Source organism: Penicillium roqueforti, assembly GCF_015533775.1.
Source record: "Penicillium roqueforti strain LCP96 04111 chromosome Unknown scaffold_14, whole genome shotgun sequence".
Taxonomy (NCBI): domain Eukaryota; kingdom Fungi; phylum Ascomycota; class Eurotiomycetes; order Eurotiales; family Aspergillaceae; genus Penicillium; species Penicillium roqueforti.
Genome location: NW_024067578.1, coordinates 1 through 26,574, shown reverse-complemented (window position 1 = coordinate 26,574; position 26,574 = coordinate 1). Strand labels below are relative to the sequence as shown.

The window sequence follows — 26,574 nt, the reverse complement described above, 5'->3', positions numbered from 1 at the left end:
TTTTCGTGGGGCAGAAATCATGCCTTTTCCCCACACCGAATTAATTGCCCCCCTCCAGATCGATCAGATATTCGTCTGTAGGCGTGTTGCTTCCACCATTCGATTTTATTTACATGTAACTTTGGCAAATATAAGAAATAGGATAAGAATGATTATTCCCACTCGAATTTAATTTCTTAGTCCTATTTGACCGAGTAAGTTGAACGTAGTTGCTGCTATAGATCGATTTGTTTGACCGCTCACGTGCCGACGCGTCGATATCGGGTTCGCGATTGTGCCCATCGCCCCAAACATGAAGATCGACGGCCATGACAGCAACAGGCCCCCATGACGAAGAATAACTTAGCAACTCATCTCAAATGGTTGTTAACCCAAGGGAAACCTCTTAACCCCCCTCTGGCACAAACCGGCCTGCCCGAACGCAACAACCACGCATTACCACAATTGATTCCCCCCGCCGCCGAACTCGCGGCCCTGGATGATATCCTTGAAGACACGGAAAATGAGACGAATGGTTCAATGGCTAGATTGTTACCCCAATCGGCGAGCAAGCCTCGATTGCTAAGCCGACATGACACGGTCCCCACCAGTACTCTGTCAAGTACGAAGAAACGGGATTCGCCAAAACAATCAAACATAGCTCGAGGTACGTAAACACACGAGACGAGTCTTGCGGGAATTATCAGACTGATACCGCCTGCACGGTGATTAGAGTCCTTCCGAGAACCACCATTATCATCACACAAACCTTCCCGGCAAAAGTCGACTCCATCGCGATCAGACAGTTTCCACGCATCTGGCCATAAAGATATTGAATCGATTGATTTGACAGGGGAGCTTGATCTGTCCACACTATCCTCGGAGACTATCCTGGCGGGTGAGCCGCGCGGGTCATGTGCACAAGAAAGTACCCCGTGCGGAACTCGTGAGAAACGCGGCAAGAAGCGCAAGAGTGACGAGTATACGTCTGATCTTCTTTCCCCATTGAAACATGCGACGAAAGTGCGAACGCCCTCGAAAGTGCGAACCCCCTCCAAAGCCGCTCTACCCCCCGCCCGTAGAGACATTATATCGGAACAGCCCACAGTCCCACGTCAGACAACTCAAACAACCCAAACAAATCCCCCAAGCGCGGCGAAACGACCTGAATATCATTCACCTACTGCCCCACGGAGCCATCGGAAACGAGTGATCGCGGATTCAGATGATGACGATGATCTCTTTGATGACTGGGCTGTTAGTGAAGATCCGGCCGATAAGATGATCCTCGATGCCGGGGAGAATTTGTATCCAATACTTCCCGAGATGAGTCCAGCGGCGGACGAGAAAATGGTCGAGACTAAGCATTCACGATTGGAATGTACGCCCAAAGCACCGTTCCCGACTGCGCAACTATCGACTCAGCCGAAGAAAATGGCAGTTGTCAAAGACCCTACCCCGTCGACGCCTTGGTCGAAGCCGTCCAGCTCATCACAAGAAAAGGATCCGGATCTCCTGAAGTTTTTGGCTCTTGGAAGCAATGCCTTCGGCTATGCAATTTCCAAATTGAGGTCTACTCTGCAGAAGAATTCTGAGATTGTTTATCAACAGGCCATGGAGGGACAGCCAGTCCCGGAATTGATCGCTCAAAACAAGACTCTTGTCGCTCAGATCGAGGCAATTGAATTGCTGCAAAAGCATCAAAACACGCACAAGGGCAGCGTTTCTCGCAAGCAAGACCTGAAGCAGAACTTGATACGTGTGATCTCACAAGGTCTAGATCCAACAACCATGCCAGAAGAGCTTGCGCAGAGTCGAGCAGTTGAGGCAGAGTTGGAACAAACCGAAACAAAAATCTGTCAGCTTCTATCTCAAGTCAATATCCTCGAATTAGCGCACGATTGTCCACCTGAACCCTCCTATATGAAACCCACGCAGCCCACCTTCGAAGCCCATGCAGTCGCACAGGAGCCCGCTCTTGTCTCTTCTTCGCGTGCCGACTCAAACACAGAATTCCGTAGCCAACAGCGTTTGCCTCTCACAAGTCCCAGAAAGACCAAAGACACCCGTCAGCCAGATAGCTATGAGGACTGTATTTCTCGGAATATGGGCTCTCCACTGTTGGATTCGATGGATATTGATGAGTTCGACTGGAATGTCAGCGACGATGACATATTAGAAGCGGCAGTGGGCTTCGATGGTGCTCAACAGATACCTGTTCGCGAGCAAGCCAGTCAAAGCCGCAAGGTTTTTGCGGAGACCTCTGGCAACGTCCCCAAGGTGCCCGTCCCGAAGAAGTCGCCCGGTCATAGCGCCTTCTGGTCAAACCATCCATGGTCTCAAGAAGTAAGGAAAGTGTTGAAAGACCGATTCCACCTCCGCGGATTCCGACCCAATCAACTTGAAGCCATTGATGCGACACTTGCTGGCAAAGATACATTCATTCTTATGCCTACTGGAGGAGGAAAGTCGCTATGTTATCAATTACCTTCTGTGGTAACTGGCGGACGCACCACTGGAGTGACGATTGTGATATCTCCATTGCTGAGTCTGATGGAGGATCAAGTATCCCACCTGCGAAAATTGAACGTCAAGGCCTTTATGATTAACGGCGATACCGACCAACAGGAAAAATCATGGATCATGAGCCAGCTCTCAAATGCAGGTGGCGAGGGGTTGGAGGTCCTGTACATCACTCCTGAGATGCTTAGTAAAAACCAAGCCTTGATTAGAGCCCTTGAGAGGCTTCACGGAAGAAACAGATTAGCGCGCCTCGTCATCGACGAGGCTCACTGCGTCAGTCAATGGGGACACGATTTCCGACCTGACTACAAAGAGCTAGGAGAGGTTCGAGCCAGGTTCCCTGGTGTACCGGTTATGGCCTTGACGGCCACTGCTACTGAGAATGTCAAAGTTGATGTGATGCACAATCTCAAAATCACTGATTGTGAAGTGTTCCTACAGAGTTTCAACCGTCCTAATCTCACCTACGAGGTACGGTCGAAAGGAAAGAATGATGAGGTTCTAGCCAGTATGGCGGAAACCATTACAAGCTCATACCGGAATCAGTGCGGGATTATCTACTGCCTCTCGCGAAAGACCTGCGATAAGGTTGCAGAGGATCTACAGAAAAAGTACCACCTCAAGGCAAACGCTTATCATGCGGGTATGTCAGCAAAAGCAAAATCGGAGGCTCAGAGGAACTGGCAGATGGGCCGAGTACATATCATTGTTGCCACCATTGCATTCGGAATGGGAATTGACAAAGCCGATGTGCGATTCGTCATGCACCACAGTATCCCAAAGAGTCTCGAGGGGTATTATCAAGAAACCGGTCGTGCTGGTCGAGACGGCAAGCGTTCTGGCTGTTATCTTTACTTCGGCTACAAAGACACAGCAACCTTAAAGCGGATGATTGATGCAGGAGATGGCAGTGGTCAGCAAAAAGGTCGTCAGAAACAGATGTTGCGAAATGTGGTTCAATTTTGTGAGAACCGCAGCGATTGCAGACGAGTCCAAGTCCTCGCCTATTTTGCGGAATACTTCCGCCGAGAGGACTGCAATAACACCTGTGATAACTGCAAGTCCGGTTTAGTGTTTGAGCTTCATGATTTTACTGAGCAGGCATCCTGGGCCATCAAGATTGTGCGACAATTCCAGAACGCACAGGAGAAGGTGACTGTGCTCTACTGCTGCGACATACTTCGTGGGGATTGCAAACGGCCTAAAGCCCCAGAGCATCGCAAGATGCCGGGGTATGGAAAGGGATCTGATCTCGACCGTGGAGCAGCCGAACGTCTGTTCTACCGGCTGCTAGGTGAAGACGCATTGGCCGAAGACAACGTGATCAATAAAAGTGATTTCGCTGTTCAGTATATCATCCTCGGGCGTCGTGCAGCAGAATATGAGAGTGGCCAGCGGCAAATGAAACTACAGGTTCGCGCGTCACCGAATAGTAAGACCAAAGCCAACAGCAAGCCCTCAGCTGCTACGCAAAAGAAAAAGTCCAGGAATTCAGGTGGCGATCCTCAGTCAACCATGGTATCTTCTCCGGTGCAAGCTGCTCAAAACCGCCGCCTTGACCGTTATCAATATGCCGGTGCTCCAGCCGTACCTTCCTCGCTCGATGAGGATAGTGATGGCTTTGAACCGATTCGAACCACCGGCAAGTCTCGCCGCGCAAACACACGCGAGATGGGCCCTCCGATTACCAGCGATCAGAAGTTAGATCGACTTGATCACATGCATCGTGTAGTTGTGGAGGACTTTCAAGAGCACGCCAAAATCATGCTTCAGGACGTGAGTAATCGCTGTACTCATTAGTACATCATAAAGAAACTGACTATTGTTATAGCTTGTCGTTAAGAAGGGCCTTCGGTGCCAACCGTTCTCTGACCAGGTGCTACGTGATATGGGCATATCTTTTCCCACAAGTAAGTACGATCCCTTGATGGGAATTGGAACACCAGGTTAACAAGGAAATAGATCTCACTGAGCTTTCTGCGATCCCCGACATCGACCAGGATAAGGTGAAGCGCTACGGCCGGCAGATACTGGGACTGGTTGACAATGCGAAGCGGCGGTACCTGGAGATGACGCAGGAAGCAGAGACCAGCGGCGTTGTTCCGGATCCCAACCACCATAATGTCATCAACCTCAGCAGCAGCGATGAGTATAGTGACGACGATTTGTTCATGGATGAGGCTTCCTTCAATCTGGACAATCCAGTCTTGGCCGCACCCAGCAATGCAGTTGAAAATATCACCAGTCGCTACTTCCCTCCGGCAGCATCTCCGGGATATGACTCTGGTGACGACTGGGAATCTGGCGCGGCGCCTCCTGGCTCCAAGGGTCGCAAGCGCCAGCCTGCCAGTGGCAAACGACCATCACGACGGAAATATGGCTCCGCTGGAAGCTGGAAGGGCAAAGTCGCGCGACCAAAAGTCAAATCTGGCGATCGTCCTACAAGCCAGTCATCTGCGCCGCGAAAGAACTCCAGACCCAAAGCTCCCAAATCTACGATTGGAATGATGCCTATTTGATGTTCTTCTTATTGTTCTTTCCCATCTTTTGTCGGGATGTTTATGATTGGTTCGGCGTTTACACAAGCATCTCTAGGTGTTCTTTTCTCACGGTTTGTAGGGAGTCATTCGAAGGTAGTCTATAGGTGCCGGGTTATGTAGTATTTGAAATGTTCACAAAGGACCAGGATATAGAACGATACACATCCATGAATCAATAATACCATTTTGTTACTCAATCGTGGAATGTCCCTCATTCAATTCCCCAGTGAGCGACCAAAATCAATCAATCGAAGTCGCCGTGCATCTCGAGGGTGAAACTGCGCGACCTTGGCTCTCACAAGGAATCTTGAAGACGCCGAGTCGCGCTCCAAATCGATATAGGTGTTAGCCTCCAACATAGCGTCGAGAAGACCATGCATCTCCTTCGCAACTGCCTCCCTTTTGTTTGTGGGAGCCTCATCCGCGTTCCGTTTCATGAACTTATCAATCCGCCGCTGTGATCCATCCTCCGTTTCTGTCGGCTCTTTCTGCTTCTTGGGCTTGCCGTGTGCCGTATAACCTGCCTTTAGCGTAGCATCTGACACCTCAAAAGCATCGCCTACAGTCGGGCCGCCCAGATCCTCGGCAGCAAGCATTGGAGCAAGAGTCTCATCGATGAACGTATCCAACGAGACCTTGAGGTTTGCAGACGTGCGGTCCAGTTCTTTATTTTGCTCTTTCTGCAGGGTAAGCTGCTCGCGTGCCACCTGTGATGGAGTCTGCTCTTCCTTTCTCGTGTTTGCATTGCGGATTCTTTGAATTCGCTCTCGCAGTCCGCTTGCGATCGATTGAGAGTCGCGTAGATTAGCCTCTTCAACCCGCAGGCGCTCGCGGTCTACAGACAGCTGTTCGGCAGTCATTGTGACAGAGACCTTGTTTTCTTGAACAAGACGTGCGGTTTCTTCTATGGCTATAAGTGATGGCAGCACCGAATCTGTTGCTGGGAGCTCATCGTCGGACTTAAGAAGCGAGTCGTAGGCTTTCCTGGCCCGTCGGGCTTGGGAAATACGGGCCCAGGAATCGGTACCCGTTTCTGTTAAATCAAGGGAACTGAGCTCCCGCAGCTATAACTCATGTCAATCGAGGCGTCCTACTATAATTGGAATGACATAGCATGCCTTGTTCAATTCATCCTGCTGGCGTTTGACTTGCTCTTGAAGCCCTTGCAAGGTTGCATCTAAACGTCGCGTGTAAACATGCAATGCAGTCTCACTGAGAGGTTCTTTTGCCGCTTCGTGTTCTGCTTCTTGGCGCCTCTGTGCGAATTTCTGGATCTTCTGCACGGTTTGGTCGGCGATATCCATGCTTATTTTGGTGGAGTGACGCAAAATGCAAATATTTCCTTCTAGAAGTAAAAGAAATACTTTTGATTTAGAGCTCCATTGTCCTTGAGACTTGCTGTAAAATGTTTGATTGAAGCCTAAGAGACAATCAAAATATCGAACACGAGCATCACGCCCATGCAACATTCGCGTCGACGTCATGTGACCAGGTTTCAGCCTCGACTTCCTTCCCCCATCGTTAACTTCACCTCTTCTCCTTAATCACCGGGATTTGATTTTCATCGCCTTGATTTCTTCCCTTCATTCCACCTTTCATCGCCATTTCACCACATTTTCGTCAATAAAGCTATCAACTCGTCGATAGCGAGTTTTAGCCCACACCCTTGACCTCAGATTCAGACGTTATCGGAGGCTACAGTGTGGTACAGCAGGCAACGGTTTCTGGCGCTTGATATCTTGCTTGCCTCATTTCCTATTTCCCATCGCGTTCACCCAAGGATCCTATCTCCACCCTTTCGCTTCCTTATTCATTTCGAGCATCTCGGCAGATCCCGTGAAGCTTCCCCAGTTGTGACAGCAAAGCCCTCTCACACTTGAATCTGCACTTCTTCCCGTCTTACATCGGCACTGCCTCAGTACCACCTTTCCCTCACAGCCTCTCCAATCTTCTCAAAGCACCAATTTCCCCTTCCGATCGCCAGCACCAGCACCTTCCGTGGGAAATTCTGGTGTACATAAAACGATCATAAAAGAAGAAAACAGATTTCATTCTTGACACCTTCCGATTTCACTTGTAAGTGAAAAACAAACAGCAGCACAGACTATCCAAGATGTCGGCTTCTCCATCCAACCTTCAGTCGACCAAGCGTCCTCTCGAGGACCCTTCGTCGCCGTCCGGTCCCAATGACCAGCCTGAGGCCAAGCGCCCGGCGCTAGACAAAGTAGTCAAGAGCGATGCCGAGGCGGAAACAGATGTATCCAGTAGCCAGGTTCCTACTGTCGTCGAAGGTGCCAAGGATACTCAGGGAGATACTGTGGTCCCCGATGCGCCCACTGGCAAGGGTCTCCCTGTCGACACCCAACCCATCCAATCAACAGCTTCCCAGGCCGATCGCGCGGGTTCTGATCAACCACCCCAGGACGAGTCGAGCTGGGTTCATATTCGTGCGGTGATCTCCAGCCCGGAAGCAGCCACCGTTATTGGAAAGGGAGGTGAGAACGTGTCCCAGATTCGTCGTCTGTCCGGTGCCAAGTGCACTGTCAGTGATTATTCTCGGGGTGCAGTGGAGCGTATCCTGACAGTCAGCGGTCCCCAGGATGCTGCTGCCAAGGTAGGTTTTTTCTTCCATTCAATAGGTTTGTTACGACTGTTCGATTGCTAATGACAAATATTAGGCGTTTGGTTTAATTATCCGTACCCTTAACAATGAACCTCTAGAGGCCGCTTCTACTGCACAATCCAAGACGTACCCTCTGCGTTTGCTAATTCCTCACATTCTAATTGGTTCCATCATCGGCAAGGGTGGCAGCCGCATTCGTGAGATCCAGGAGGCTTCTGGTGCTCGCCTGAACGCCTCGGACGCTTGCCTCCCTCTGTCCACCGAACGGTCCCTTGTCATCCTCGGTGTTGCGGATGCCGTCCACATTGCTACCTACTATGTCGCTGTCACCTTGGTCGAGCAGCTGTCTGAACGTTACGGCGGTCCCGCGGCCTCGGCATATGCCACTCGCAGCGGCGGTCCTGCCGGTGCTGTTCCTGGTGGTATGCAGGTTGTGCCGTACGTTCCCCAGCCCGCCGGCGGCCAATACGGCCATCCCGACACGTTCAAGCGTCACCACCCTCACCCTAACCGTGCCGGTGGTGGTGCATATGGTGTTCCCTACCTGCACGGTCAGCCAGCCCCTGCTCCTGTTGCTCAGACCCCAATGCACTTCCCCGCCGCTCCCCAGGCCCCTTACGGCGGCGTAGGCCCCCACCAGCCCGCTCCCTTTGTTGGTGGCCCTCAGCAGCCGACCCCTGGCCGTGGACCTCCAACAGCCCCTGCCCCTGTCGGCGCTGCCATTCCCGGTCAGCCATTGACTCAGCAGATTTACATCCCCAACGACATGGTTGGTGCCATTATTGGAAAGGGTGGTGCTAAAATTAACGAGATACGTCACCTCAGTGGTAGTGTGATCAAGATCAACGAGCCCCAAGAGAGCAGCAATGAGCGTCTGGTCACTATCACCGGTACCGCGGAGTGCAACCAAATGGCCTTGTACATGCTCTATTCCCGACTTGGTTCGTCTCCCCCTTCCCTAGGTGAAGCTGTGCATAGCTAGGTTCTAACGGATTGACCAGAGAGTGAAAAGCACCGGATCTAAGTCAAGCAGCGTAACATACAACGCTTGCTGAGAGTTTTATTGCGAGGTTCTGCCCAAAATTCTACGGTGGTTAATGAAGTCTCCTTTTGTTTGCCTTCGCTTTCTCTCAGGGCGTTATTCCTTGGTTCTTTCTTTACTTTCTCGTTGTATCTTATTCCAAGGCGTGTTTCATTTCCTGCCATTCTAATTAACAATTCCCACACAATTATCCCTGAATCAAGTAGCCCTTTCCCTTTCCACTACCTGCTCTAATCACCACCGACATATTCTATTATCCACGCAACACAGCTCAAATCATCCATGCCCCAGCATTAATCCATGGCACCAAGCTCTCCTTCGTTCCTCTCTCGCTTCCCCTTTACCGCTCTTATTTCTCTCCCCTTCCCCCGCCTAACCCGAAATCTTTTGGAAACTAACATGTTTCGTCTCCAACCCAGGAATAGGCGGCAACATCTTCTTCCTCAGAGGCGCCATACTGCGGGCATAGTTCTCTGTTTTATCGGCCTTGCGATGCGCCTCCATACTGTTCCAGCCAACAGCCAGGAGGTACGCGAAAGCTTGCCCACTCGGACTATTCTCGTGCGGCAGCTTACTCGGCCGGTCGACATGCCCCATCGACCATGATCGTGGCCCCATTGACTGTGGTAGCTGCTCGACCATCGCGATGCGGAAGCTGATCAAGTCCGCGTCGATCTGCTTCATTCCTGACACTTCGAGATCACTCGGAAATGACAGCGTGCACAGCTCAGTCACGGGGTTTTTGGTTAGTGTTTCTGTGGCAGAGAGTGGTGGGCTGAAGGTGACGCGCAGTGATGACGGTGGCTGGGGATTGTCGGGTGCCAAAAACTCGTTGATTAGTTGAATATCTATTGTGCTGCGAGGGTCGGTCCAGTCTGTTGGTTTGGTTAGGCTATAGGCCAGAGGTTGTAGGTTTCTAGGGGTGGGTATGTATATCGTAGTTTGAGAATTGTTTCAGGGATGCTAAACTCACCTACAACCCAGACGATGGTGTCTTTGTCTTCGAATGTGTATCCCCAGGATGAGCGCGCATGACCGCTTTGGTGTTGGGTCGCCTGGAAGATCCTCATCAGACTCTTGCCTTCTATGCTGGACGGGTCTTCAGGCTTGACGGAACGTTTGACGCGGAAGAAGACGACCTGGCTAACGATTGGAGACATGCTGGGATGGTGTTTTTCCCGACAAATCGTGTAGATGGGAGAGACAGGCCTAGAGTATCAAAATACAGATGGCTGATGTCACGAGCACATGATGTCACTTGCATCGAATCCCAATTAGGAAACTACCCTGGTGCCTTTTCCTTCCTTCCTATCTTGTGCAGTTGGTATCTACCTTGGAAGTACATATGTAGGTGCTTCTCTATGGTCTCCTCTTCTCTCTTCCTTTCTCTTCTCTTCCCATCTCTGCTCGAATCTGCTCCCCTCGACACCATGCAGTCATACACACTAATTTCCCGGTTATCCAATTCATTCCAAGATAAAAGCAATCGACTGTTCTTATTCTCTGCTTTTTCAATCGACGTCGTAAACCCTAGCTTCACACTTCCCTTATGAAATGGATATGCTTCTGGCACCATGTGGTTTGCCTCATGCTGGTACATTTCACAGCCCTCGCATTCTTGATCGTGCGGCTTCTTGTCTTATCCCAAAACGAACCAGTGGCTCATATCATACATATGTATTACCATTGGTTGCGGGCACTGGTGAACTCTCGAATCCAACCATTGTCACATCGCTGTCACCTTGCCTGAGCATCTCTTCCGAATCAATCTGGTTCCTCGGTGAAATCGAACTATCGCCTTGGAAACTGCTTGCTTGCCTACCTGAAGTGGGGGGATACTCCAAATTGAATGTGGACTGCTATCTCATTGTCGCAACATGAGTTAGGGTAAGAAGATGCAGAGGATGTCTTTTACGATATCCGATATCTGATCTCTGCTTCTTTGACACTCCAGATTCTTCCATGTTGCGGTGCTTGACTAATTTATCCGGTATAGCTATCTTGGATTTGAGATTCCGTTGCCTTTCTATCAAATGGCAGTTCATGGCTTATGGTGGCGGCTCAACTTCGTCGAGTTACTTGAATCGTAGCTATGGCATTCGATCCATATGAATCTCATGGGCCAGAACTTACACTACTTGTGAAACTTGATATTTTTCCCTGAACATCTTGTTCATTTTTAGATGCTCTATTAATCTGTCAGATGTCCCCAGAAGATCACATTGACTGCAAACTTCATGCATCTCCCCTTAATTCCATACTCTCGATCCTGGCAGAACACGTATCGTTTTCCTCGTCAACTAAAAGAAAATCACACTCCGGTCAAGATGAACTAACTCTACGTGCGATGATTTCTCTGGGCCACCAGAGTGCTAAAGTCTTAGCCTGGGCTATGACTGCATCGTTGTGGTTCTCATCTCTATGAAATCCACCTACTGGTAGCGATAGACATAAGTATCTATAGTGATGCTGTGCGTAAGCGGAAATATTGGCGTCATAGCTTTGAATCTGTTGAGCCACAGACTCCATCAGCTCTTCGTCATTATTGGTAATCTTCATTGCTTTCGGAATTTCTATAGTAACCCAAAGAGCTATATCATCTTTAGGGTCTACCAGACACTCGAAGCCCATCATGAAAGGACAACTATCAGTCGCGCGTCCTGCCATTTTGCTGGTTGGTAGATATGATATGTTTAAGGAAAATAAGATTTTTTGCAAAGCTATTTAGAGGAATGCTGGTGGTGAATATAGAGAGAGAGACTCGAGGGCTTCGGGGTTTTATATGAGTTCTGCGCCGTAGGCTAGAACAAGGACTTTTGTTTGGTCATTAGTACAATGGCCTTGATTGAAACCCCTTGAAACCACTTTCGTTCCTTGATCGCTTTTCTTACTGCTTTCCTAACTATGTCATTGACCGAATTTCGTTCTTTGCCAGGCGTTAGGGATACATCTCAAGATACAAAGCCGATGAAGTCTGACTTATATGTCGGAAAGACGAAAGCAAGTTCCAAATGAGAATCCTACACTTAACAATAACTAGCCCTCGGCAGGAGCTAAGCTGACGCAAATAACTGCATGTAGATAATAGGGTTTGAATTTGATAGTTAATTTAGCCACTCACTGTGACGCTGAAAAAAGATCCGCTACATACGTATCTGCATGCCATGACTCCCTGGTCCAATTAAGACCATCTACCAAATAACAATCCACGCTGAAAGCAAATTCCCCCAAATATGGGATCGGAATCTTTAGAGAAAACCCAAATAAAAGCGAAGCAGAAAAAAAGACCGAATCTACCAGTCGACGCTGCGCACCTTTGCCTGCTTGTCCTCGAAGGCCTTCTTCAAGTTGGCATTCAAGCGCTGGCGACGCGACCTGTTGGCCTTATATTGGATGGCATCTTCTTGCGGGAGGGCAGGCTCACCAGCACCCTCCACGCTGCGGAGACGGCTCTGTCTCACAGAGCCATTGATGCTGGCCCGGAAGTTGAGACCGCGTGAAACGGAATCGGGGGTGTGATAGGCGCTACCGTCAATCGAGCCTCGCGACCCAGGAGTCATGGGTATACGGCCAGCGGCGTTCTTGCGGGGAGTAGAGAATGGGGAGCCTTCACGGCTTGGAGGCCCTGTGGAGACAATGTCCACGCCGAGCTTGCGCATCTGTGCCTCGAGAACATCGATGTCTGTGCTCTTTCCCTCGGCCATGCTCATCATTGTAGCAATAGTCTTGGTGACAGCCTCGACGGTTGGTCGGTTTCTGCCTCCGCCATTCGTTTGCGGAATATCGGCGATTTTGGCACGCAGGAGAGAGACTGCCTGTTCGAGAGCGGTAATCTCGACCTGGATATTCGTGAATGTGGTGCGCAGATCATGTTGGAGCGCACCTTGCTCAGCGGAAAGTGGTGCTTCGAGAATAGCGCCGATGTCAGTGTGTGCGTCAAGAGTCTTGCGAATGCTTGCGAACTGGCCTCGCAAGGTGACAATCTGCTTTGTGAGCAGGTCACGGCATGCATCGAGCTTTTCATCCACCCCCTGCACCCGCTGGTTGTCCAATGATCGCGAAATTGAAGCAATCAACTCTTCAAATCTCTCAATGTCCTTGAAGGTCATCTTGGTGTCGAGAATGTCAGCGGGCTGGTCGCCGTTCATGACGATCACCCACTCATCAATATCAGAGAGTTTCTTGGGCTGTTGGTACAGAAGGAATCCTGCCATTGACCTAGCATTTATACCCAAGGTATCTACCATAGAGTTGATGTCACGATAGAGCCGTTCTACCTGTCCGGCAATACCTGGCTTTGGAGTGTCGCCCATGTAGTTTTGGTGGGGCAAGAATGGGTCCAGGGTATCAACAGGCTCAACGGGCTGAGCCAGTTCATCACGAAGTCTATCGTCCTCGTCATCGTCTGACAAAGATAAAACATCATCTTCCTGAATTTGAGCTGCTGCATGTGCACGTGCTTGCTTCTCTTGCTCCTCACGCTCCTCACGAGCAACATCGCTGGCTTTTCTCAAGTGGCCGCTACGCTGGGCGATATGGGTAAGAGATGCCTTACGCGAATGCAATGCGCCTGTGGACCCCTTACGGCTGTGTGATTTCTCGGAGAATAGCACGTTCTTCTTCCCTCCGACCCGAACTGGACTCGGTGACCGATAGGGCTCACGATTACCTTTCGCGATAGAGACCGGGGGAGGGAGCAGTGCCTGCTTAGGGATCTCCCCAAATAGCTGCTGGGGAAGGCGGCCTTTGTCATTCACATTGCGAGCAGGACTATCGAAGAATCCTCCGGTGGAGCTTTGCTCGGAAGCTGCATCAAACGAGCTCTGAGCTGACTGCTTGGATTTGGCGATTAATGCTTCGTCATGTGTAATTTCTTCGCCACTATCACTGAAGTCTGACCCGGCTGCGGCCTCAGAATCTGCATCGGAGATACCCGATTCATCAGATTCATCAGGGATTGGAACTGCCTCTTCGGAAGGTTTGGTCTTTGGCTTTGCGGTGAAGTCAGGAGGCAGAGGTGCCTCCTCGGGAACAGCCGCAGCCTCAACCTTTTTGGACTTTGTCAGGAAGTCTGGAGGAAGGGGAGCGTCGTCGGGAACAGCCGCAGCCTCAACCTTTTTGGACTTTGTTAGGAAGTCTGGAGGAAGGGGGGCGTCGTCGATCTTGGGGGCAGGTTTCTTCTGATTGAGGAAATCGGGTGGTAGAGGGGCGTCCTCTTCAGGTTTTGGTGAAGCCTTCTTCGCCTTAGTGAAATCGGGAGGAAGCGGGACATCCTCGGCGGAGCACTTCGACACATTGGAAGAAGCAGAAGTATCTCCAGCGGCATAACTAGCCCGGCTGGTAGGATCTGGTGGCAATGGTGCCTCTACATCGAGACTTGATGTGTTAGGCCAATTCTTCTTGGGTGTCTCTGTCTTATCAGACAGTGCTGACAATGGGCTGGTCACGCGGTTTTGGTCAGCACTACTGCCAAACATCGAGAATGCCGACTTGGTGTTCTCGGCCGAAGGCGTTGTCTTTGAACTGAACGTTGATGTAGGAGTCTGTGAAGCAGGTTTGCTTGCCCCGCCGAAAATTGAAAATGTCTCCTTATTCACAGGCTCGATATCTTCAGTGTCATCCATTGATTCACTCGGTGATGAGCTTCCCTTGCGGGGCGTTGACACCATCTCATCAAAGGAGCCACCAAATGAGAACGCACCAGAAGAAGATTTGTCTGCATTTGGTCCATCATTGGCAGCCGAACCATCGCCCTTGAAGGCAGATTTGAGCTCAAAGCCACCTTGTGCGGCGCCAAACGGATTCTTGACTTCATTGGATGCTTGAGGCGGGAATGAGGTCTGGGTTTGAGACTTGGCTCCAAAGGGCGAGGCAGAAGAGGCGTTTGCGAAGGGCGACCCTTTTGACTGTGTGGCCGCGAACGGTGATCCACCTGGCTGTTTCGCTGCGAATGGTGACTCCCCCGGCTTTGCTGTTGCAAAGCCACTGAAGCCGCCTCCACCGGAGAAGGCGCTGAAGCCAGCACCGCCAGATGCTACACCTTTGGCACCGAATGGGTTTGCCGGGGAGGTAGACTGTCCAGATCCTATAGCCCCAAATCCAGATTTCCCGAACTGTGGCTGTCCAGGGGTACTAGGAGTGCCGAATGATGCGCCCGGCTGAGAGGGGGTCCCAAAAGCGGGAGCAAGGGCCGGGGACGATGGCTTTCCAAAGGCCGGGCTAGGGCTTCCACCAAGCCGGGACGGACTACCAAATGCTGGAGCACTTTGTTTTCCAAAAGCAGTTGCACCCATGGTTGAAGCTCCCAAGGTAGATGGGCTACCAAAGACGGAAGCTCCAGCTGGCTTCCCGAAAGCTGGTTGGCCAAATGCCGATGAACCTCCGAACGATGACTGGCCAAATGCAGGTTGCTGTGCCGGGGTTGGAGCTACAGCCTGTGGCTGAGAGGGAGCTTGAGTTGCCTGACCAGACGAGATCAACCCCGAATATGGGATATTTTGGCGAATGGAATCAGCGTAAACGAACCACCAAGACGAAAGGATACCATCATTATTTAGAAGAAGAACCCCAGGAAGGGGCGTCGAGCTCTCCAAGATATCAGAACCTGGAAGCGGTGCAATGACATTTTCCGTGGCTGACAAGTTTTGTGCCAGGCCGATGACGGATGTCTCATCTCCAGAGTCCTTCAACGGCACACTAGCACGTTTGGTGTCGTCGCTTACTTCTGTGGTCATGAACTGACCAACATGAAGTTTGGTTCGCTCATCGTTGGCCAGAGGCTGATCAGATCGCGTAATGAGCCCGAGATCAGTTGACGCAGTTGACGCGACAATCAAGACATCTCTCAAGTGAGGCTTGTACTCTCTAATTCTGGTGATAAATTGGAATGCAGGACCACGTTTCAGCATAAAGCCCATAGTCGAGCAGACTTCTGGCAATTTCTGGATGAGGAACGGCGCCTGCTTGCGGCGGGTTATGATGTAGTATGAAGAAGCTGGGTTCATTCCCATATCATCCTCTGAAACATTTGGTGTGTATGTCACAAAGAAAACATCGTTCTCAAGCCATGCGATTGATGAAACTGTATAATCGTAAGCAAAAACACATATTTGGTTCTGACAATCATTCGAAACTTACTGTGGCAATCTCCCTCCAGGTCAGATGGCCGAGGAATTTCAGCCTTCTTCGTTCCATCTGGGGTCATCTGGTATCCAGTGCCATCGGCCAATCCAGCAACAAGTTGTTTTCCTTTGTTGCTCCATGAAGCACAGCTGACACCATCCTTGAGAACCGGGCCATTGGGTCCAGGAACTAGGCTCCCAGCCTTGAGATCGGCGATAAGAAGCTCGCCATTAACGGTGACCAGCGCGACAAGTGTCGAGGAAGGCTCAGGGTTTGGTGCCAGTGCTCGTAGCGACACGCCATTCGTAGGAATTGAAATCGCTGGCTGCGCATTTCCTTGTGTGAGGGTGTTTGTATCGAAAACCGAGATTGTGGAGCCATTCTCCGTGGCGAGAATCAAGCCGTCGTCGCCCGGTGTGAATGCCACATGAGTAGGACGAGAAGGAAGGGGAATTGTGGCGATAGGCTGGAATGGCTTCGTCTTCTCCATATCTTCTCCAGCTGGCGCCTCGATGGACTTTCTGACAACATCAGTTGTACCTATTACCAGCGCATCTGGGCCAGCGCCAACAACGAGGCCTTTGGTGTGTGCGACAGCCAGAAGTGAGGAAGTAGGAGCAGGAAGCGCGTTGTCGGGCCATGCCGTTGGAAGGAAGCGGATATTTGCGTCCCCGGAGACTCCTTTGAAACCGACTTCCTATAGCTATGTTAGACAGGATGGCGGTGAGTTATAACTGCGGCGGGTTGGACATACATCGGTAAAAACATCGGGAAGCTCTGAACCAAGCTCCGCAGAGGCGCTTCCCCCAGCAGGGTTGGACGCACCGAAGTTGAAAGCCATTCTGAGCTTTTCGGAATTGAATGTCGCAGAAGGAGAACGTGTGCTTTCGCTTAGAGGAGAGTTATGTCTGAAAGCATTAGGTGAGGGTGAGTTGGGAGGTGTGGAGAGTGAGCGTCGACGGAGTGATTTAGGACTCCGGGAGAGAGTCTGAGAGTATGCGCGAAAATCTTGAGCTTGCGTGGCTTCCCGGGAATTACAAGACAGACAGAGAGTAAAAATGGACGCAACGGGTATCGCCGACGCGCAAAATGTTGGAAAGAGCGAAGTCACAAGAGACTACATAAAGAAGCATTGAATTCGAAAATGATGGTCCGGCAAAAACACCTTGTTTATGCCTGATAATTGAGGCTCCAATTTAGGCTGCGGGAGCTTCGTCACTCCAGACAGCTCACTTCCTCTTCACCATCTCCAGCTTGCTACCTCATTCGTCCATCCATCCTTCTCGATCTCCTCTCATATTCGAATTTCGCTCTCTTTTCTTCCTATACCCATTCTCTATCCTGATAATCAGCTCAGCTGGTCGCGAACACCAGCGTTCTCACGATGCCGGGCTTCGACTTCACAAACTACAACCGCAATGCGGCGCTTCACGCCAGGGGTGTTCCCCTTCCCAAGGCCACAAGTACCGGTACAACAATTGTGGGCTGCATCTATGATAAGGGTGTTGTGGTACGGTCCCAAGAGATGCAAGGAGATTCAAAAGAGCTGTGACCCAGGAGCTGACTCGAATCGCCATAACAGATTGCAGCAGATACCCGAGCTACCAGCGGCCCTATAGTAGCAGACAAGGCAAGATACACCGATGAGATTATGTACAGTATCCTTTTAGAGGGTCTAACATCCTTTGTCTCTAGAACTGCGAGAAGCTTCACTACATCGCGCCGAAGATCTGGTGTGCTGGAGCCGGTACCGCTGCCGATACCGAATTCACCACTGCGCTCATCAGCTCTAACGTCGAACTGCACTCGCTATCCACGGGCCGCGACCCCCGTGTGATCACCTGTATGACGATGCTTAAGCAGCACCTCTTCCGGTACCAGGGCCACATCGGAGCGTACCTGGTTGTTGCAGGCGTGGACCCAACCGGCACCGGACTGTACACTGTGCACGCACATGGATCGACAGACAAGCTGCCGTATGTGACGATGGGATCCGGATCGCTGGCTGCGATGTCGGTGTTTGAGTCGACCTGGCAACCAGACCTGGACCGACAGGGCGCCATCGACATCTGCGCCGAGGCAATCAAGGCTGGTATCTTCAACGATCTGGGCTCTGGTAGCAATGTCGACGTGTGTGTGATCGAGAAGGACCAGCCGACCCAGCTGCTCCGCAACTACATGAAGCCCAACGAGCGCCCCCAGAAGGAGCGCAACTACCGCTTCCCCCGCGGTACCACTGCTTATTTGGACCAGAGGATTATCAGCAAGGAAGATATGAAAAAATATGTTACGATCGAAACGCTGTCGGGTGATGATAACCTTGCTACTGGGGACAGCATGGAGGTTGATACTTAGATTTTCTTGGAGATGCACTGACCAGTGGTCTTCTTAGATTGATTTAATGCACGCATGGGTTTCTTATCTCACTATGTTTTCTGTATGATTGTACTTCGGCAAAGACCGCGGGCTTACTGTTGTGGGGTTTACTACAAGGTTTCAAGCAGTTACGGCCGGACAGGAAATCGGAGTTTTCAGAAACTTGATGTGGCTTTCATGTAAATTGTATGCTCATCTCAGCACCCTCCCTCTAGGCAAGGTATGTATTATATTGAAGCAGGGGTATCGTATCGCTCTATTTTAGAAAATTCCCTTGTGTAGATATCCATTCGCACAACACATCTACCACCAGTCAAGCCTCGATTCACCAATCTGAGGCAAAGCAGTGAGCTCTTCAACAACCTCAGAGCTTTCAAACTTGCGGACAATCCAAAGAATGTACTCATACTGAGTAGCCGAGATACGGCGACCGTCACGTCGGTACCGGACAACACCAGCATGATACATGGCCCGCACGAACTCTGGATCCACGGGCCCGCCGTGTCTGCGAAGATATCCGTAAAGCCAGTGAACCATATGGAAAGACTGGGACGGAGTCAAGTGTTTGCAGCAGGAGAGAGCAACCGCCAGCTGGTTTATGAGGTCGACCGCTGCATGGGGATCAGGGCATCGGCTGTTTCGCGGGCCTGGGTGGTATCGCACGAGGACCTTATCGTCGGGGTGTGGGATAGGCTGCCAGGCCTTGTGGAGGCTGATCTTAAATGGGGTGTTGTTGTTGAGGAGTCTGAGGATGGGCCATATGCTCTTTGAGTCTCCTGATCGAACAACACTCAAGAGCTCTTCAACTGTGGCCGGGCTGGTGAGATCCATGCAGTGGAACATTTGGTCGAATGTGCTGTGGAAAAGACCTTGTATTCCCTTATATATGGATGGGTTTGTCCACACTTCTGCTAGAGAGAGCTGGCAGGTCTCCAGTTGCTCAAGGGTTTTGCGGGTGGTTTTGGTAATGGAATTTTTGCCCTTTTTGTTGAGGGCTAGGATCAGAAGGCTATTGTATGGGAGATCGAGGTCATGAATTTCCCGCATAAAGTCCGGAAAGAATATTCCGCTGGTACCTTGGATCAACGTTTCGTATAGATTTAGCAATGAGCAGATTGGTTGATCTGTTGCTCTTGAACTTTTGCTGTACATGGGCCCAGTGGATCGACCAAGCGTTCGTAGAAGCCAGAGTCGCAAAATTATCTGACGTTGGGTTGAATGGCTCAGAGGGGCATGCTTGATCTGTGTTTGGACACACGGGAGAGGGAAATCGAACCAGACCTGTGACTTTGCAACAGTCGAAATGACTTCGGCATTTGAGAGGCAATCCCGCCATCTTTCAAGCAATTGGTTTCTGGAGTCCCTGTCTGCTGAAGACGATGCCAATGACTCGGTTACACGAATCACACAGTCCGCCGCGCTGTTAACATCAAGCTGGCTGAAGATCTTGTCTGGAAATGGCAAGCTGGTCTCCGAATCGACTTCCATAGATTCCAACCAAGCTTGAACCAAAGCAGTAGGCCACTGGCTGCGGCTCTCTGCATCATGGGTTTCGATGATGAGTTCCTCGGCAAAACGAAAGCTGCGAGTACGCAAGAGCACTTCAAGCCAAGCATCAACAATGTTTCTGTCCAGATCGTGGTATCCGAGGATGTTACAGCATCCAATGGCTTTCCACATCGCCCGGTAGTGCTTCAACAAAGCTTTATGGTCCCACGATCCCAGAGTCTTGTTTCGCTCGACGATAATATTGGGTAAAGCAGTAATAATCAGACAGATCTCATCGGTTGAAATCAACCCCAACTCTAAAGCCCGATTGATCGCATTCAAAACAGCAGTCCGTTTGCCGCGTTTCGTTTTTGTTCGCACAAATATTTCGACAGCTGCAGCATAATTTCCCGATCCCCGGGTATTCAGGAACGGATCATCCAAGAACGCAATTGCTTCTGTAAGATCTGGGTCTGAACGAGCAAGTAACCGCTCGAATATCTGCCGGCTGTATCGCGGCTCCCGGTGGAGGTCAATTCTCAACCGACGAGTGAAATCCCTTACATCTTCAATGCCCCAATTCTTCCCATCCAAGAATGCCTCCAGCATCTGCTCGCGTGTAACTTGATCTGCATTGGCAATGTACGACGGAGGGCCATGAGTGGAATGGGGTCCAGGCGCTGGGTTCTGGTCGGAGAAAGAGAAAGGTAGTTCAGGAGGACCCAAAGAATGATCTGCGAGGCCTTCAAATAAAGATTAGCGGAGACTCAAAAGACTTTGCGTGTCTTGGCCACATACTCTGGGTTTCGAATGGCGCTCTCTGCCACGGATGGTCGGTCCATTTCATGTGCTCCCTCCCATTGCGGCCAAACAGGCACGCGATATCTTCAGCTGGTCCTCCCCCTATACTCGCCAGAGCGGTGTTCCTTCGCTTTGCAAGGCGTCTCCGTGCTTCCAATGGCCCGGGAACACAGCTCCCATGGCGCCGTTGACCGTTGGCGAAGCGACGAAACGTGGCTGCGAGTAGGTCATCGCTGATCCAGGGATGCTCAAGTGTTGGAGTAGCTGGCGGCTTTAGAGCATGCCGGTAGACATGTCTGCCGAAAGACATGTGGTTGGCTAGGACATGTGCAGGCCGATTGCTGTCTTGGGCTTGTCGCGAGCACTCGGGATCAACTTTCGCATGGCAGCTTTCGATTCTTGGCGTGATGACTAATCACGGCTCGCTCCAGTCAACGGGCCAATCTTTGGGCTTCCATTATCACCTGCATGTGTATCATATTTTGGTTTGTAGCATTTAGTTTAGCTGTTATTTTCTTGTTTTTTTTATTATGGGTTTTATATCATCTTATGGCCCATTGATCTTTCGAAGCCAGATTGGTTAGACCACCTCAGATGTATATCAAATGTTCGCTTAACTTAATCTGTAGGTATGGAAATGGATTTATATAGAAGACAAAAAGAGATAAATTGCAATCATGAAAACAACGCCAATGTAATGCATGCAAAAATTTGCCCACCAATGGTATCTCGGAGAGGAACGGTGTGATAAACCGTAGGACAGTCATAACAAGAAAGCGGAGATAACATGAACTCATGAAGCAGGTATACCTTCATTGGGAAGGGGCTTCCGCCCTGTCACCACATAAAAGTCCATATAAGCGTGGACACTTCGGTCCTGTATACTCTTCCTCACATCAACGAGGAAGACTTCAATTTCGGGTTTCGACCACCCAAGGGCAAGAAAGGGCTTATATGACCACCCGGACAAAGCATCAAGCCAATTGTTCTTACTCCAAGCGCCGATTTTCCTTAGCTTCTCATCCTCTGGCCAGGTATTTGTCGGGATTTTGAAGGTCTGTTGTTCAACGTCGACGAATCCTATATCCTTCATCCACTGTGCAATCCGGTGGGCGATTCGAAATTGTCTTGGTGGGTCGGAATCACGGCTCGATCGTATATTAAGGTCTACCCAATCATGCATGGCGTATGCGCTGTATCCCCCGTCTTGGTTTTCGGGAGGCATGGTCTCATCGTCGCATTTTGGTTTCGGGTCGAGCTCGTGACATTCCATGTATGCCCCCGGTTTGAGGTGTTTGAATGACTGTCGTAGTACATGTTTGAATGATGGCATTGCCCCAGTCAAGTGGCCGGTATGAATGAAATCAAAATAATCTTGGTTCCATATCCACTCTTCTTCGGTTGCATCATCAATCAGGAAATGGACGTTTGGTGGAACCTCTGTTGGCTGCACTGGGGACAGATCCGTCCCTACGATTTCGGCGTTTGGAAACAAGGCCGCTGCAAGTAGACAATTTGAGATGGTGAGACAAAACATTGGGGCTGGGATGGGTGATCATACACATCTCTATTGGCCATATTCCTGAGCCAGTACCAATATCAAGGATCTTCTTTGGGTCTTGGAGGGGAACTTGGAATAGCTTCCCGTCCATCGCCATTTTGAACATGTGATGTTGCATATCCAGGCGATCTATCTCCTGCTCATCATTGGGATATATATAAGCTAAACATTGAATTAGCCATGTTGTGCGAGACCTGACAGAGCCGGGACTAAACATACCTCCCTCGTGGTACCTGTGATAGGTTCTTCCATTCTCGACAGGATAATCGATTACACTGTCAGTCAATGACTGCGTATCCCTGTTGTGATATGGTCAGTCACGCCAGCCTTTTGGTAAAGCAATAAGAGTTGAGAAGACGGAGGTAGTAGTACCAGTAGTCATCATGAGGTGCCTACATGATTTCACGTTAGCAAGAAAATCGATAGTTAAAATTCCGGAGTATCAATAACGATAGAGCATTGACACGTTCCATAAGAGCACTAAACTCACCGGACGTCTAGCACCCATGGTCACCTCGCTCTCATCCAGCGAGATCAATAGTGGTAGGTTTGAGGCCGCTCTGGGGGATGGACAGCAGGTAAGCTATGCCTCGGTGAAGTGGAATCAATAATTGATCTCGCGATATTCCAATCCACGTCCCAGTATGAATACGGGAAGACTCTCAGACTGATGCAAATCCAGACATGATTGAAAGGGAAGGAGGGGAGGAAAAGGAGCCCGACAGCTTGGGTTAAGTTATAATCTGGCAGGGCGGGAGGACAATCCCGACAACTATAACTTATAAGATCGACATTTGAAATATTCGAAAAGCAAAAGCAAAGCCCGGCGAGTGGAGCAGTTCGTGTACAAAGCTGGGTAAATGGTAAAAAGAGGGTAAAGTATATGAAAGAGATGCCCAAGCGCTTTACGCGTGAAATCATCCAAAGCGGAAATTGTACCCATGTAATGTCCTTGTTTTCGATGGGGAAAAAGGTTTAGTTTTCTAGGGGAAATGATTGGACGAGATGAACGAGAGCGAAATTATTAATCTATAATTATTGTTTTTTTTTCCCTTCGTTTCAATGTTCTTTTAAATTGCCAATTTCGCTTTTCTCTTTTGCTTTTGTTCTATTCAGACTCCCAGAATATATACAACCTACTAGCCCGTTTATTTTCTCCTGTACAGAATCATAACATTCTATCTTTTTCCATACCTTCACTATGTTCGGAGTGGGGAGAGTTGGATTGATAAAACCCTAGGATTCTTTTTCCGGTGATCCGCCGGTGATCTTCCGGTTCCTTGACGTGGAACCCTAGATGATACATGTTATGTGTCCGTCTTATTCCCAAGGCATTCTACCCAGGACACATACTATCGCGATTCTCCAGCCGATGGCTCCTAGGTAAGCTCGATCGACCAATAGAGGTCGGTTCCATCTAGCTGGGAATATGCAACCCGCCCAGCCACGGGCCGCCTTCAACCTTTCTGCTGGGATTTGCCCTTTAAATCTGGTCGATCAGCAGAATGATTTCCAAAAAAAGTTGTGCAGAACCCTGCAGGGTCATCCTAGAATAGTCATGGAAGGCCGTAATTCCCCGAGGGTATGAAATTTCTTCTTCTTCATATATCACGTTTTCGAATCAAAAAGAAAAGCGAAAGCAAAAGCGAAATTCGGCAGTGATAATAATGGGTTCTATACTGGGGAACTCTCGGCCCCGTAGAGACGTGGAGCAATTGGGATTTTCCCTCTCAAAATGAATTCAAATCCGTAAAATCACGGTGCCCACGCCAAGACCTGTGCTGTTTGTCATGCATGTACTCTGTGCTCGGGTTTGACTCGAATATCAAAGTATCGGAATAATTCCCGAAGATTCACAAATTCCTGTATGTATAATGCTCGAGTTTCCTTGGTGATTCTTTTCTCCTTATGCATGACGACTCCGACTCCTACCATATTAGCTCTAGCGGTCGGAAGAGAGGAGATGATCTGTCAGAATTAGCGTGGGGCGTTCTAAAGCCTGGGCTTTCTCCTACATGCCCAAAGTGGCTCCAAAATGAGAGATGAGGGGCACATAGCATCACGGAAGCATAAAAGTTTCCGGTACTCTGGGTCTTCATTTTTTTTCGTTTATTCTCTCATGACGTCTGAAGTTCCCCGCGGTACAAAGTGTGACCTACTCGTACATCGTCTAGACATATGAAGTACCCAAGTCCCCATCCCGAACTTTTAGGCCTAGGAATCTTTCATTATTACTCTCGTGCACATGTCGATCATAAAAAGGCGTGATTATAGCGCATAGTATGGCTTGTAGACGGAAATAACAAATGTGACCAGGTATATCCCCAATTTCAAGTATGCATATCCAAACCGCTCCAACTCTGCTAAATACCCAAAAGATCCGAATCTGTCAAATCATGGTGATACCCTGATTCAAAGTAATTGTTGTCTTTATATATTATTATTTGAAAAAAAAGGAGGGGGAAAAAAAACGCGTTAACAATGGGTCAGTAGCCCAACCTTGCAGATAGAATCCCAAGCACAGCACCCCTGCAGCTGTCCCAAAAATAATATTTCGCTGCCATGGAGCCGGGTTTCCATCCGAAGGGAACCCCCGGGAATTTATTATTGGAATTGAAATTCACCCGGACCCGGCGACTGGGAAAGTTGTTCGGGTTCCAATGCGTCGGTAGCGCCGGCTCCAGAGCCAATTTCCCAAAATTTCTAGTCGGTAACTATACTCTGTACATATATCTTCTTTAATGGACTTTTCAAGCGTTTTTCCTCCGCTAGTTGCCTAAGTATGTCAACGCATTTTTTAGTTAAACTATGTCTCTCTCGCACAACGGTAGATGCACGGTTCAGTGTTCGCCGAACCACAAATGAACTGCTAAGTCGTCACTCCACAGCGGAGTCACTTGTTAGTGGGGACAGCCCTTGGCGGTTTATCTCTTTTGAGATCCGTGCTTTAGTCGTTGGCATTTGAATACCCACTATATGAGGGACTTATACGGAGTATGTACCATGGTTTCCTTGGTGTGGGGAGATAGGGCATCGGAAATTGCAGGTTCACAACCGAACAACTCCGAATACATACGAGCTGAAACACATGTTATACAAGATGCCAACGCTCTGAAAATCGGATAATAGCCTATCGGATTCGAGTTCAAGACTAGAAACAATATAATTGCTTTAGTATGTACCAGTACCTAGCTGGTAGAGTTGTACAACACATGTTGGAAACTTCAGTCGGCTAATTTGCATTGGACTCTAAGAAGAGAAAGAGCAAGTGACAGGCATTTTGAGAATAATGTATGCAGCGGGAATCACCCTGAGCTGTACCTTGCTCCCGCCCTCGGTAGAATACCAACTATATACTTCTGATGTAGTTAAAGCCTATTCTATCACGAGTATCTTGAATCATAGCCTTAGGATTTTCGCCAAATGTACTTATTACTACTCCGTACGTGTCATGCATATAGGGTAGAACAGCTGCCTGCTGGCGAAAGTATAGACCGCTTGGGTATTTTCACATATATTTATTCCCCACAAATAACATCACTTGATTTTATTGGTTGCGGGTAACCTGTCTTTCCGTAAGAATTATCACTTCACGGGCGACCTTTTTAGCAGCTAGAGTTGCACTTAAAGGCGCACGACAATGCAGATACGAAACTAGCCAAAAGAAATGCAAGAAAAATAATCATTTCCTTGTTATATCCTTGAACTTGATAACCGACACCCAATAAACCACCCATCAACCATCAACCTGCTATGCATGTAGGTGCGGGGTGAATTATTCACAGACATGATCGGCTAGAGATCCACATAGTTCAGTTCACACCGTCGGCGAAGAAAATCCCAACACGTTGTCATCTTTTTACAGATTAATGTGGAACAAATTTTTTAGACCCCTCCATCGCTTAGAGAAAGTTAAATATATTTGGAATTGGAACTACATGTTATTTGCTGATATGAATATGACTGGCCTTGGGTGGAAGTCAAACACCCAATCGGCACGGCTCAGAACTGAAAGGTATGAGCACTACAACTGTCAGACGCAGGCGAGATGTAGATCATGCACGTCTACTCCGTACAGTTGGTCTAGAGAGGAAAATCATCCATCAACACCCAAGCCGCCTACCAATGAGAGGTTAGTATCCGAATGTTGAACCTGGTATTGTCTTGTTGACTTTCCCTTTACGGCCTGGTCTCATTCAGAAGATTTCTCTATGTTGTAGCCTGTAGGTCGTGCTCCAGAAGGGTCTTTCTTAGCTCTAGGATAAACGGGTTATCTCCACTGCTGTGGTTCTATTGGCTGGAACGTGTCCATCTTACAGGAACGGTGCGAATCCGCGAGGGACAAACAAAGAGCGGCTGGGATACGACGTACGTAATATAGTGGGTTGCAATATAACGTAATCGGTAAGCGAGTGGCCACTGTAAGCGAGTGGCCACCCTACCCAAGAGTATAGTTTTCTAAGGTAAATATTTCAACCAGAACGCCATTAAATTAATTAAACTAAAAAAGATCATTTAT

General features: G+C 49.4%; 8 protein-coding genes across 8 annotated transcripts; 3 read left to right on the top strand and 5 right to left on the bottom strand.

Annotated features, from left to right (window-relative positions):
- Window positions 1-327: 327 nt before the first annotated feature.
- On the top strand, window positions 328-5,021 carry LCP9604111_5646 (uncharacterized protein; the record flags this gene model as incomplete). The annotated part of the gene is made up of 4 exons (XM_039073479.1): window positions 328-646; window positions 713-4,278; window positions 4,334-4,412; window positions 4,465-5,021. 4 exons carry the CDS (start codon window positions 328-330, stop codon window positions 5,019-5,021), a joined length of 4,521 nt encoding a protein of 1,506 aa, XP_038928157.1.
- Window positions 5,022-5,257: 236 nt separating this feature from the next.
- On the bottom strand, window positions 5,258-6,346 carry LCP9604111_5645 (uncharacterized protein; the record flags this gene model as incomplete). Its single annotated transcript, XM_039073478.1, has 2 exons — window positions 5,258-6,106; window positions 6,161-6,346. The coding sequence occupies 2 exons, from the start codon at window positions 6,344-6,346 to the stop codon at window positions 5,258-5,260; spliced, it is 1,035 nt and encodes a 344-aa protein (XP_038928156.1).
- Window positions 6,347-7,155: 809 nt separating this feature from the next.
- On the top strand, window positions 7,156-8,689 carry LCP9604111_5644 (telomere maintenance protein PBP2; the record flags this gene model as incomplete). The annotated part of the gene is made up of 3 exons (XM_039073477.1): window positions 7,156-7,656; window positions 7,721-8,606; window positions 8,667-8,689. 3 exons carry the CDS (start codon window positions 7,156-7,158, stop codon window positions 8,687-8,689), a joined length of 1,410 nt encoding a protein of 469 aa, XP_038928155.1.
- A 390-nt stretch (window positions 8,690-9,079) lies between these two features.
- Window positions 9,080-9,867, bottom strand: LCP9604111_5643 (uncharacterized protein; the record flags this gene model as incomplete). The annotated part of the gene is made up of 2 exons (XM_039073476.1): window positions 9,080-9,582; window positions 9,681-9,867. 2 exons carry the CDS (start codon window positions 9,865-9,867, stop codon window positions 9,080-9,082), a joined length of 690 nt encoding a protein of 229 aa, XP_038928154.1.
- A 2,133-nt stretch (window positions 9,868-12,000) lies between these two features.
- On the bottom strand, window positions 12,001-16,670 carry LCP9604111_5642 (FG-nucleoporin NUP159; the record flags this gene model as incomplete). Its single annotated transcript, XM_039073475.1, has 3 exons — window positions 12,001-15,788; window positions 15,845-16,526; window positions 16,584-16,670. 3 exons carry the CDS (start codon window positions 16,668-16,670, stop codon window positions 12,001-12,003), a joined length of 4,557 nt encoding a protein of 1,518 aa, XP_038928153.1.
- A 543-nt stretch (window positions 16,671-17,213) lies between these two features.
- Window positions 17,214-18,184, top strand: pup1 (proteasome core particle subunit beta 2; the record flags this gene model as incomplete). The annotated part of the gene is made up of 3 exons (XM_039073474.1): window positions 17,214-17,339; window positions 17,412-17,459; window positions 17,525-18,184. 3 exons carry the CDS (start codon window positions 17,214-17,216, stop codon window positions 18,182-18,184), a joined length of 834 nt encoding a protein of 277 aa, XP_038928152.1.
- A 324-nt stretch (window positions 18,185-18,508) lies between these two features.
- Window positions 18,509-20,804, bottom strand: LCP9604111_5640 (uncharacterized protein; the record flags this gene model as incomplete). The annotated part of the gene is made up of 2 exons (XM_039073473.1): window positions 18,509-20,436; window positions 20,492-20,804. 2 exons carry the CDS (start codon window positions 20,802-20,804, stop codon window positions 18,509-18,511), a joined length of 2,241 nt encoding a protein of 746 aa, XP_038928151.1.
- Window positions 20,805-21,287: 483 nt separating this feature from the next.
- Window positions 21,288-22,563, bottom strand: LCP9604111_5639 (class I SAM-dependent methyltransferase; the record flags this gene model as incomplete). The annotated part of the gene is made up of 5 exons (XM_039073471.1): window positions 21,288-21,994; window positions 22,056-22,217; window positions 22,275-22,354; window positions 22,428-22,447; window positions 22,546-22,563. The coding sequence occupies 5 exons, from the start codon at window positions 22,561-22,563 to the stop codon at window positions 21,288-21,290; spliced, it is 987 nt and encodes a 328-aa protein (XP_038928150.1).
- Between the last annotated feature and the right edge of the window lie 4,011 nt (window positions 22,564-26,574).